This window comes from Eleutherodactylus coqui, chromosome 5 (assembly GCF_035609145.1).
Source record: "Eleutherodactylus coqui strain aEleCoq1 chromosome 5, aEleCoq1.hap1, whole genome shotgun sequence".
Lineage (NCBI taxonomy): Eukaryota > Metazoa > Chordata > Amphibia > Anura > Eleutherodactylidae > Eleutherodactylus > Eleutherodactylus coqui.
Window position 1 is genome coordinate 26,111,975 of NC_089841.1, and position 12,587 is coordinate 26,124,561.

General features: G+C 45.5%; 1 protein-coding gene across 2 annotated transcripts in view; it reads left to right on the forward strand.

Moving 5' to 3' along the window:
* The window catches only part of LOC136627344 (zinc finger protein 345-like), a 501,744-nt gene that overhangs the window by 59,061 nt on the left and 430,096 nt on the right, over positions 1 to 12,587 (forward strand). Inside the window, exons 2-9 of one of the 2 annotated variants that reach the window (XM_066602359.1) lie at positions 2,582 to 2,660; positions 2,817 to 2,996; positions 3,079 to 3,202; positions 3,631 to 3,695; positions 9,589 to 9,691; positions 9,920 to 10,011; positions 10,099 to 10,174; positions 10,266 to 10,363. In XM_066602359.1, coding sequence (XP_066458456.1) covers positions 2,583 to 2,660; positions 2,817 to 2,996; positions 3,079 to 3,202; positions 3,631 to 3,695; positions 9,589 to 9,691; positions 9,920 to 10,011; positions 10,099 to 10,174; positions 10,266 to 10,363 — 816 coding nt within the window. In that variant the 5' untranslated portion in view covers position 2,582. Of the gene's footprint in view, positions 1 to 2,265; positions 2,329 to 2,581; positions 2,661 to 2,816; positions 2,997 to 3,078; positions 3,203 to 3,630; positions 3,696 to 9,588; positions 9,692 to 9,919; positions 10,012 to 10,098; positions 10,175 to 10,265; positions 10,364 to 12,587 lie in introns of those variants that run through there. The other variant, XM_066602360.1, reaches the window with a different exon arrangement.

Consider the following 12,587-nt stretch of genomic DNA (forward strand, 5'->3'; position numbering starts at 1 on the left):
GCTCTTCAGGACGCGGCTTATTTTGGGTCTAGCGATGTGACGATTCTTGGGGGATTTCCATGGCCGCTTCTCAAAAGCCGTAACTTTGTTTTTTCATTGAAGAGACCGGATGAGGGCGGTGATGAGATGAAGAGACAAGTCCATAGAAGGATCAGTAAAACCGAAGGCACACAGTTTACTTGAAAGTGAATCAGGATTCAAGGTTCACACTTTTCATTTAGCAAATAGTAAACTCTTAGGTTAGGTTCACATGGGGCGCAATTCCGGTGGTTTGGCTGCACTGAAACCGCAGAAATTGAAAAGCGCAGCTTCAAAACCCGCGGCATTTTGCAGCGGTTTGGCCTCTGGCATTCTACTGCCGCTTTCTATTCCCATAGAGAGGAGCAACACTGCAACAGAAAAAAAAATAGACCTGTTGCATATTTCAAATCCGCGCCGGTTCTGCCCAGCTTTTCCGCGATGGTTTGGCTTCTCCGTGTGGACGAGGTTTTTGCAAAATCTCATCCACATGGCTGGATATTCCTGGGATTAATGTCCGCAAGCAGATTTGTCGCAGCGAAATTCCCAGCCTTAAGGTACTTCTTACGCATATACAATAACATTTATTCTTGATTCTCTCCTGAAGTAGGAGGCTGCCATCCTAAGCTAAATGGGTGTGGTACTAGGAGGTTATTTGTGGAGGAATGGAGGGAACAGGGCAGGCTCTCCGGTGAACCCACTGACTTCTGACTGTGCAGCGACAAGTTAAAGACACGGGGGTACTGCATATAGTACAGGAGAGAAAACCGTACCTTATGCAGCAAGGCAGATAGCAGGCTGGCAATGCAACAGCTGTCCCCGCTTCCTGCAGATAGCAGGCTGGCAAGTGCGACGGCCGTCCCCGCTTCCTGCAGATAGCAGGCTGGCAATGCAACAGCTGTCCCCGCTTCCTGCAGATAGCAGGCTGGCAATGCAACAGCTGTCCCCGCTTCCTGCAGATAGCAGGCTGGCAAGTGCAACAGCCGTCCCCACCTACTGCAGATAGCAGGCTGGCAATGCAACAGCCGTTCCTGCAAATAGCAGGCTGGCAATGCAACAGCCGTTCCCGCTTCCTGCAGATAGCAGGCTGGCCAGTGCAACAGCCGTCCTCGCTTCCTGCAGATAGCAGGCTGGCCAGTGCAACAGCCGTCCCCGCTTCCTGCAGATAGCAGGCTGGCCAGTGCAACAGCCGTCCCCGCTTCCTGCAGATAGCAGGCTGGCCAGTGCAACAGCCGTCCCCGCTTCCTGCAGATAGCAGGCTGGCCAGTGCAACAGCCGTCCCCGCTTCCTGCAGATAGCAGGCTGGCCAGTGCAACAGCCGTCCGCGCTTCCTGCAGATAGCAGGCTGGCAAGTGCAACAGCCGTCCCCGCTTCCGGCAGATAGCAGGCTGGCAAGTGCAACAGCCGTCCCCGCTTCCTGCAGATAGCAGGCTGGCCAGTGCAACAGCCGTCCCCGCTTCCTGCAGATAGCAGGCTGGCCAGTGCAACAGCCGTCCCCGCTTCCTGCAGATAGCAGGCTGGCCAGTGCAACAGCCGTCCCCGCTTCCTGCAGATAGCAGGCTGGCCAGTGCAACAGCCGTCCCCGCTTCCTGCAGTTTACATAGTGATACTGCTTGACCACACCTGCATGGTACACACCCTGCTAGCGGCGCCATCACATATATCATGACCCCCGCGTCTGATGTTACACTATCCGCCCACTGACCTGTAACCTCCATCACACTCAGCCGCGCATGCGCTCTCTGCCTTGCCCGAACGAGGCTGATGTCATCTCCTATGTCATTGTGGCGACCCCCAAATATGTCCCCTGTAGACCCTGAGCACAGACACCGCTCACTGAAGGAAAGACTACTTGCATATCAATCACCGGCCGATGTATCAGAAAGAAAATGGGAATCTATATATGTAACCCGAGTGATTTGTCCTTCCGACCCTCCTCCTATTAGATAAGGGCATGGAGGGACAGAGACCACTCCCCGTTGTCACATGCAAGTCCCCCAGTCTTCCTAGATTGGGTGTAGTTTGATACAGAACAAAAAGTCTCTCTTGCGGCGTTTTCACGGCCGGCCAATATATATATATTGTACGCTTATTATATGGAAGCATATATCGGCCGGCCGTGAAAACCTGACCAATATACGCTTGTGTAAACAAGCCCTAATAGAGTAAAAGGAACCTAAGAATTCATTAGTTATTGTTAACTAACCTGGTTGCCTTCTTTTCATCAGGATGTAATGTGAATGCTGCAAAAAAAAAAAAAAGAGAGAAAAAAAAAAATACAACTCGTCCCACATAAAAGCAAGCCCTCAGGTATTTATGTCAGTGGAAACATAAAATTAGGAAAGTCGAAAGGGAAAAAGGAAGATACGACAAAAAAGGCTGGGGGGGGGGGGTGAAGGGGTTAATATCTCTTCGAATGTTTCCCATTATTCCCTCCAGTAAATGTATTGTGGCAATCTGCGTGGCTTTCATAATGTCTCATCTTCTCTCCATTCAGGCCCTACAATATAAAATCCTCTGATGTCTTCTTAGTAAGATATTTTTTGTTGATTGACCCATTTAGGATGGAGAAGGACGGAAACAAGATGGCGGAGAGTATATTAAATCTCACCCTAGAGATACTCTTCCAGCTGACTGGAGAGGTGAGAGATTCTGATGATGTCACATTACATCATTCTTATCTATGGTAATAACAGATGATGTCACTGGAGAGGGGAGAGATTCTGATGATGTCACTGGGGAGGTGATGGACTCTGGAAATGTCTGTAGTGATATTTATTAATGTCTCCCATATACAGGATTACCCAGTAGTGAAGAAGACCTCTAGTGATGGCTGTCGGGCCCCTGTGTGTGATGGATGGGGAAGACCCCTGAGCCCAATCACAGGGCCCCCACCTCACCCCCTAATACATGAGAACATCAATGTACAGAGGATTCTAGAACTCACCAACAAGATGATTGAGCTGCTGACTGGAGAGGTGACGCTGCAGGGAATGCTGGGACATTATACAGTAACAGCACTGGAGGCTTCTGGGTAATGACTGTATATTGTGTTGTCAGGTTCCTATAAGGTGTCAGGATGTCGCTGTCTATTTCTCCATGGAGGAGCGGGAGTATTTAGAAGGACACAAGGATCTGTACAAGGACGCCATGATGGAGACCCACCAGCTGCTCACATCACCAGGTAATGGACATATTTAGCAGGATTGTATCTGTGGGAGAAGTGGGGCATGTGCCCCTGGCACCTGTAGGAAGTGGGGCGCCAGTCAGGCAGACTGTGGATTCAGCAGACTGAGTGAGGAAAGAGGAATAAGAAGGATGGAGAAAAGAGTGCAGGCAGTACCTGCGGGGGGCTAGGGTCAGTCACTCAAGGGTTACTCAGAGTGACAGCTCTCCGCTGGGGTCTACGAGGGGGGAGACGCGTTATCACTGCTCTGTGCTTGGCTGTACGTGGGACAGGGAAGGGGGAGACCATCAGATTATAAGGTGCAGGGAGACTTCAGGGAGATGGATGCTTGTAATAATATGTCTTATGGTCAGAAGAATCCGGTAATCATGTCTTATTATCTGTATGTGAAGAATGACTTCAGTGTCCGTCTGTGTTTCCTGCAGTTCCATCCAGTAAGAGAAGAACCCCAGAGAGATGTCCCCGTCCTCTTCTTCCACAGGACCATCAGGTAGATGGAGATGTCCCTCTGATCTGTAGAAGGCTGTGAAGCTCTTGTCTTCAGTCTTATTAGATGTCTTCTCCTTGTGTGATGAGGCCGGTGGAGATGGCAGGATTACTGCTGACCAGAGACATTACATCTTGTCTGGATCTTCTCCCAGTTTTCTGGTGGTGGAGACTGCTGGTGGGAATAAGGAGCCAACATGTTGGATTTATATCTATCTGCTCCTTTATTTCCCCCGAGACAAGCAGCGGATGTGTCTGGTAGACGCTGATCTCCTCCATTGAGACAACGTGCAGCGTGTCTAACCATTCCGGATATACATGTGTATGAGGTTCCTGAGGGGTCATTGAGCCGCCATCTAATATCTATGTCCGACGTCTAGAACTGCAGCTATGTGGCCATCACAGTTTCCTACTGGACCTTCTATGGACAGCTAGACAATATTACGTCACCCAGATGTATGGTGGGGTTCAGTACCAGTGTTAGGGGTTTATAGGATTCCTTATCTAGATCTTCTCAGCACTAAGCCATGAGCTAACTTTAGGAAGAACGTAAAATTCTAAGGACTGTATACATCATTAGTACAATAATAAATGAGAGCTTACAAGAATCTGGGGAGTACAACAATGCCAAATACATCTGGCTGTAAATTACAGATAGTTGTCAGAGACCTCAGATAACCAGAACCGTCACACCTGAGAGTTATTAGGAACAGTGCCAGTATAAAAACAGCTCAAAACCTTGTCCAATACCCGAGACTAGTAAACCAAGACATCTAAAGTAAATCCGGGATAATTGTCCGTACAGCTAAAAAAGAAATCCACTTGTCCGATAATCATGAAGACAAACATTTCATACAAGCATTAGTTATTCTCAAGTAACTTTGTTTTAAAGGGACGGCCTTTACAAAATGCAGTATTTAGAGGCACTTTATGATGATCTAGAATCAAACCTCCAGAAAAACAAGCATTTATAGAATTAAGGAGCAATTATAGTCTAAAATCTGCATCCACTATGACATTTCCCCTCTTCTCATAATTCGTAGAAATGGTCCAGTCCATAGTCTGGCTGTGCAGTTATTAGAGGCCGCGCGTGGCACAGAGTGTTAGGGCAGCAGAAATGCTTGACTCAGCCTTCCATCCTTCCAAGGTCGGTAAAATGAGAACCCAGCTTGCGGAGGGGTAAAAATTACCTGAAAGAGCTGGTGAAGTTGGTGCTATACAAATATCAAGTCCCTTTCTCAGCCACTTTACCCTCCAGTGAGTGAGGTTCGGGGCCCTTTTACATGGAAATGAAAAAAAGTATCAGATGCAGGGACTTTCTGAAGTTCTTTTTTCATCTGTTCTTCTTTGCTTACTGATACTCTGATTTAGGGCGCTCCTTTTGGTTCCTTTTAATGGTTATATGTGACACACACCACCCTGAGAAGCAGTAAGATAGTCGTGGACCGCAGTGTGGTGATTTGTGACTAGTATTTTATTAAAGTATCATTGAGATTGTAGAGGGCACAAACAAAACATTTTAACCATAAACCTCCCCTCCATGGCCAAGTCACCGAAATAAAGGCAAAACACAACTTCTTCTTTGGTGTGGAGGTCAACCACAGCTCTACTAATCATCTGAAAATTCCAAATTTGAAACCTTGCAGAAGAACTCGTATCTCAGAACTAAAACCATATGCCAGCTATCGACTCCGACAGGCAAGTCTGTCTTCAAGTCATCCTCCTGGTATCATCCTCCATCCACCATGGACAAGCCCATTTATTCCTTTGCTGGGCTCCGACTCCCACTCAAAGAAAAGAAAACCTGCTCCATCCCATCCTGGAGCCACAGCAGGAATTTGTCCAAGTCCATCTCATTAGGATGGACACCATTGAAAGCATAAAATGAATACTGTCCACTTCTAACTCTTTGTGTGATAACTATATCCAAACAAATGAAATGGGATAAATGAGCATTGACCATGCGTCAGGCCTTCTCGACAGCCGCGAAATCCAGCACCCCTGGTGGCATCACACTCGGAACAATTTTCAACAACACCAACATGAGCGTAAAAAAAAACAAAAAAACTCTGGACGTTTTTCAAATTGGCTATTGAGAGGGTGAGGAGCTCAGCTACCCTAAGGAAATAAAGATGGTTTCCTCCTACATGAATAACCAAGGGAACACCATTGCTATTAGGCCTTACCATAGGATGTTTAATTCGCAGAAGTGATGTCATGTCCTTGTTGAGATCTTCTATGTTCTTGACTAAATCCTAGAGGAAAGGGGGAAATGACCTGCCCGCTGGAGCTGCCTGTAGTAGGAGGTCTTGGAATGTTTGCCATTTAAATAGAGCGTTAGACACTGTAGTCTCCACTTCCTGGCACATGCCAGGCCCGGAAGCAAATGTTATGCTTCAAACGATGAAGAATACGATGATGTAGCAAACTGAGAGCCCAAGAGTAAGAAGACATGTTAATACAATGCACCACAGTAAAATTGTCTGTCCAGAAGCATCGTTTTTTTGGATTCCAGTTAATACTCCCCCATCCTTACCCAAGTCTGCATTTAAGGACCTTTTTAAACTCCTTCTGTGCTCTGGAAATTGTGCGCCCCGGGTGCTGAGAGGCATCAGGAAAGAACCCACTGCAGCATAGCTCGGCATGCAAAAAACAGCAAACCAAGAAGGGACTGTAGCTGATGGAGCGTCACCTTCCTAATCTCTAAGAATCCCTCCACCAAGAGAAAATCTAGAACGGGGGTAGAGGAATGAGCAAACTACTTTGCCCAGGGTGACTTCCTTCTGAAACTTCTCATGAATTACCTTCGGGTGCTCCCTGGCAGACTTCAGGATATTAACAAAAAGAGGAGGTTAGCTATATAGGAAGGGGATGAAAAAAAACCTATAATAAATCCAAAACACAGGGTTGCAGCACCCTCCTTATTAAGTTACTGGTCCAGCCATGGCCGCATCGTGGTTATTCTAGTTGTGGTCCTTGGCTTTAATCTGTGCAGCGGAGGCAGGTTTCATTTAAGAGGCCTGAGGGGCACTAAGTAGCAGAGTGGGGGCCTCTGCATACTGAACAGTCATACTTGTACTTACACAAGTCAAAAAACTTGGTATCCTTCGTTGAATAACCAGCATGCTTCAGGCCATCAGTTGGCCGGGATGGGTGAAATTTCCCGCCCCAGAAGTGGATGCCACTTCGGACATCATCAAATGAAGCAACACATCTGTGGCCTTTTCACTCCACAAGATATCAGGGACAGAACACCAAACGCCAACGGAACTCCTCCTTGTACCTCCACCCAGCCATAAGTTTTATAAGTGTTCTATATAGAATCCATGTAAATGAGAAGTTCTCCACAGCGTTCCAGATGTTGCTGGCCCATGATGCAGCCAAAAACTAAAAATGCCTGAAACCAGTTATGCATGGTCCTAGTCACTTTTGGTTTACGTTCCATAGACCTGTCAGGAAACTGCTGACTCTCCTTATCAATAGCATTCTGGTCTGTTGAAATCAAGACCAAATATCAATTTAATTGATGGCCCAAATCTTCTTACTGACCTCATTTTCTACATGAGCCTCAAGTGAGCTAATCCCAAAGAAAAAGGCATCTTTATATATGGAAAGACTCTTAATTTCTAGAACAATACTTGAAGGACCATAATGAAATTTTCGGAATCCCAACTCGACCTCAATACCCCATGAAGCTAAAGTCATGAGGATCTATGGATGCGGCTGGAAGAACCGGAGGCTCCACTGGAGCACTGGACGATATCTTGCAGGTTCATCTATGACTGCTGCGCACAGACCCGATGAATGATTAGCACCCACCTTTTACCTGGAACGTTTTCATGTACACGAAACCAGAATGATGAAGCTTGGGTGTCACGTCCATGCAGCACACGAGCAGCACACCCAGCACGGACCCAGGGTGACATTCACAACTACTGCAGTTAAAAATACTATGCACTGTAGCACAGTGCGCACCAAAACAGGAGTACGTAAAGCAGAGTGCAAAGTCCATGCGCCACGAGTACTACCCTCAGCCCTGCGTAAGATAATGTACCCACTGCTGGAAATAGAAGCACACCACACTATGCTGAACAGTAACCCCACTCAAGGGAGAAGGAAGCCTGGCCCTAACCTAGCAGGGGGGAGGGGGGGGTGAAGGGTCCCTGCTTAGAAGCGGAGTCATCACCTCAATAAAGGCGGCCTAACGGTCTTCTTCCTGAGCCCTAATTGTCCCTAATAGGAGCCCCTGGATAGGTGAACCTACACAGCAAAGCAATACAGAAATGAAAACCGAAAAGGAAACTGCAACACGTATCTGGAAATAGAAATACACCCAGCACAGAGGAGGTCCACACTCCAACTACTCCTCTATGGAACGGAATAAGCAGTATTGAGCAAAGGGAGGGGTGAGAATATAATGCTACTCCACACCTGAGGACTGGCAGAGCAATTAGAGAACCCCCACCGATAGACGCACCAAAAGATGTCGGAATGTGTTTGTTTCTTTTTGTTTTTTTTACTCCACTTAGAATGAAGTTTTCCAATACATTATATGGTACAGTAAAAAGCACCATTGAAAAATATAACTCGTGGGACGATAATGGAAAAAAAAATAGGGGCGGCTTCATTAAGGGGTTGAGGACCAAGCTGTGTTGTAGCTTTTTAGGGATGTTACCCATGTGGCGGTTTTACTGTTCTATTTTGTTTCCTTTTAGCTACCCAAATTTTTTTTTTTTTTCCCCGTGACATATTGGGCAATTTGTTTTTTTTACATATCCTTTTCACTGACTGACTTTTCTTTTATTTATTTATTTATTTCTTTAACACTTTTCCACTGTAGCTGGGGCATCCATAGGAGCCCCAGTTACAGGGTAAAGCATCCCCTGTGGTGACATTAGTCACTGGCAGAGCTGGCCAGGGTCTAGTATGACCCTGCAGCTCTGCTTTAGCAGGAAACCCCAGCAGTCACATGACTCCCTGGCTCCCGTAGTGAAAGCTACACTTCTGCTTTCACTTTCTAGTACACAGTGCTCATTAAGCACTGTGTACTCGGGGAAGGAAAAGGCAGGAAGGATTAAAAACCCCTCCTGCCTTCTCCTCCAGGTTATCAGCTGACACTAACAGCTGATAAGCCATCCTGCCTCTAATTGATTACAGAGGCAGGAGGCTTAAATCCCCACCGTAATTTTACTATCGGCGGGGTTTTAAGCCCAGGACCAGGCGCCGTATATTTACCGTGCCTGGTCCTTAATGGGTTAATAAGAGCTTACCAGAAAATAGGGAGCATAACATGAGGACATAAATCAGGGTTAATTGTCAGTACAGTTTAAAGAAAAACACAAATACACTTGTCAGGTAATCGGGAGGACAAACCTAAGAGTTTGTTATTCTGTGCTTTCTTTATTTTAAAGGGACGGCCGTTATATAATGCAGTAGTGTGAAGCACATTATGATCATGTAGAACCAAATACAGCTACACAATACAAACATTTTATAGACTAAAAGGGCTTCTGTCAGCAGCTTCATGGAGTTTGGCTTGGAGTTCAGCTCTGAGTCGCTGAGGTGGACTGTGCTGGCTTTACCCGGCCTGCAGCATACAGAGTGATGGCTCTCTTCCTATACACAGAAGGGGAGAGAGCTGTCAGTCTGCAGGATGTGGGAGGAAAAAGCCAGCATGACCCCCTCCGTGACTCAGAGCTCACCTCCAAGCCAAACTTCATGAACCCGGTGACAGAATCAATTTAGGAAGCAATTGTAGCCTAACTGGATTTAGCTACTGCTGTCAGGTCAGTTTTGGTTGTCATTATAATTATCATTAATGATCTTTTATAATCATGTAAAATCTTCCACACGACTTCTCCAACCGTCTGCTGACTTTTACAATATTTGTCTCACAGCTTTTGTATCGGGATGAAGATCTGACCAATATTAATACTACAGAGACAAGTGTGAGGGGCGATCAGCGGTGTAAAGAGGGGATTCCTACAGGTAACCGCCCAGGTGAGTAGTATCCACTAAATACAGCAGAGGAGAGCTGACTAGTTCTCCATGGAAGAGTGGGAGTATTTAAATGTGTACGAGGACGCCATGATGGAGAACCACTATTCGTTAACATCTCGGGGTAAGAGGAGACGTGTCTTGATTATAGAGTTATACTGGTATTAGAGGTACCTACATTCACCCATCATCACATATATAATGTATTCAGTCTCTGGTTATTTCCTATAGATGGATCCAGTAGAGGAAACCCATCAGAGAGATGTTCCAGCCATCCATATTCTGAGGATCGTCGAGAGGAAAATGTCCCAGAGAACCAGCAGGTAGATGACGCTGATGTCTCACCAGAATCTGACCATAAAGTGATGGAACGAAGGATCATTTTACTTTTTTTTTTCTTTTCTATTTAGTGTGAAAATCTGATTGATCTTAAGGTTGAGGTTAAAGACGAAGCAGAAGAGATGGATATAACGGCTGATCAGCAGTGTAAGGAGGGGAGACGTCACTGAAGGTCACCTAGAGCCCATCATCTGCTCATCACATGCTGATCTATTCTGTCACTGTGTGTTTCCTACAGATGGACTCCTGGAAAGAAACCCACCAGAGAAATGTCCCAGCCATCTATATTCCCAGAACTGTCCAGAAGAAAAGCCAAGTGTCCCAGAGAACCATCAGGTAGATGAAGCTGAGATTTCTTCAAATTCTCTCGAGATTGTAATGCAGCTTTCTACTAAACTTCTGTACGTTCTTTTTATGATGGCTATGTTAGGTAGGGAATACAAATGGTGTCTGGTTTCATGAAAGATAGTATTGAACTTCCACCTGTTTGGACATCCAATTGGCAATTGAGATTTAATGTAGAACAAACGTAAAGGTCTGCAGTCTAAATCATAGACTAACTGCACAATTCCAATCAGCTGGTGCAAAAGCTAACAGAATATTGTCATGTACTGAAGGAAGCATTTAGTCAGTTGTTATATTCATAGTTGCAATCAAAATTATTCTACCCCCATTGTAGATTACGTTTATTAGCAAAATTTACAAACTTTTTTTGCAATCAAGCAAGAGCAATGTAAATAATACAACTAGAATAACAAGTGGTTCTCCAACTTCTCCACAAAATGCTACATTTGATGTCAAACTTCCATCTCAGAATTATTCACCCCCTGAATCGAAACCTATAACAGCACACATTTGCAAATCAGGTATTGTCTCAAGTACACCAGATGCAACTAATCAAGGGCTTCATTAGTTTCATCAGGTGTGCTTGAGAGAAATACATTAAATACCTGGACTGGCAAGAGCTTTGCTGACTGATGTTTCATTGCATCTTAGAAATACAGATCAGTCAAGAGGCTCATCCAAATAGGTAAAAGAAATAATCATTTCCTTGTTCAAACGATGAAAATTATGCAAAAGACTATAAAAGAGATAAATAGTAGTGTCTGCGCTCCAAGGAGGGGTTACTGTACTAACGGCTATGGGGTACAGTCAGTATAAAGGCGGACTCACTTGGTCATTTCAGATGACAGGTCTTCACACATACAGTCCAAGTTAGCCTTCAAAGATCGTCCCAAGCAAATAATCCCACCAAGTGTCAGAAAGCAGGGAGAGCGGCAATGGAGATATCCAGAGCCACAGGACCTCGGTCACACAAATGGAGAAAATCACAAAGTGGAGAAAATTCCTGCGTTACTGTATATGCTTGGCAAAAGAGTGTATGGAAGAGTAAAATGTTTACCACCAGATTCTAGAGGAGGCAGGAGGTCAAAAAACCTTCGACCTGCAGCAAGATCTGGTGGCAGCAGCACTGAGGTTCCCATTTATACAATAGCATATATACTAAAAGCTGAAGGTCTTCATACCTCAATTCCAACACGTCCACCTCTACTGACCCCAAACCACAATGCCTTTAATGAGATCTTACAAGAAAATAGGGAGTATTACAATCCCAAATACATATGGCTGTAGAAAGAGTTGTCGGATAACTACAGAGTAACATTTCACACAACTTCTCCAACCGTCTGCTCACTTTTACAATATTAATCTCACAGATTTTGCATCAGGATGAAGATTTGACCAATATTATTACTACAGAGACAAATGTGAGGGGTGATCAGCGGTGTAAAGAGGGGATTCCTACAGGTAACCGCCCAGGTGAGTAGTAACCACTAAATAAAGCAGAGAAGAGTCAGGAACTACTTTTCATTATATGATGTCTATACTGATGGGGACCTCTTGCGCTCCAGTCAGCAACTCTTTTTACCTGTGCTATCCAGGGTTCGGACAGTTCCTTGCTGAAACCCAGCCTTGTTCTATGTTTCCTTGCTCGTGTTATGTCCACTTCTTGTCTCCCTGACCTGGCTCCACCTTGCTACGAATGAGGACTTTTACTATAAAAGCCTGACTGTACTTCAGATCCAGTGTGTGATTATTGTGCTCCACCATCTTGATCAAGCTCCTCTTCCTCCTGCTTATCTGCAATTGTACTGATACCTCCTGCTGCTGACCTCTGGCTTCCATTTGAATGCGCCTCTGTCTCATCCCACTATACTGCATACCGATGCCTCCTGCTGCTGAACTCTGGCTTCCATTTGACTACGCTTCCGTCTCATCCCATTATACTGCATACCGTGACTTCCTGATAATGACTTCTGGCTATCTTGACTACTCTCCAGTGACCGTCACGGCTACTACACCTGTGACACCAATCCATAACTAAATAATCACGCCCAAACATGGAGCCCTTAGTGACCAGCTCCAGGAATTTTGCGCCTCCTACCAAGAGAAGTTCGCTGGATTACATAAACTGGTTCTAGATCAACAGAAGGAAATCATCAGTTTGTAGAAGCTACTGCTAGACTTGCATCACTCAGGCTCTGATGTCTGCATGGCACTG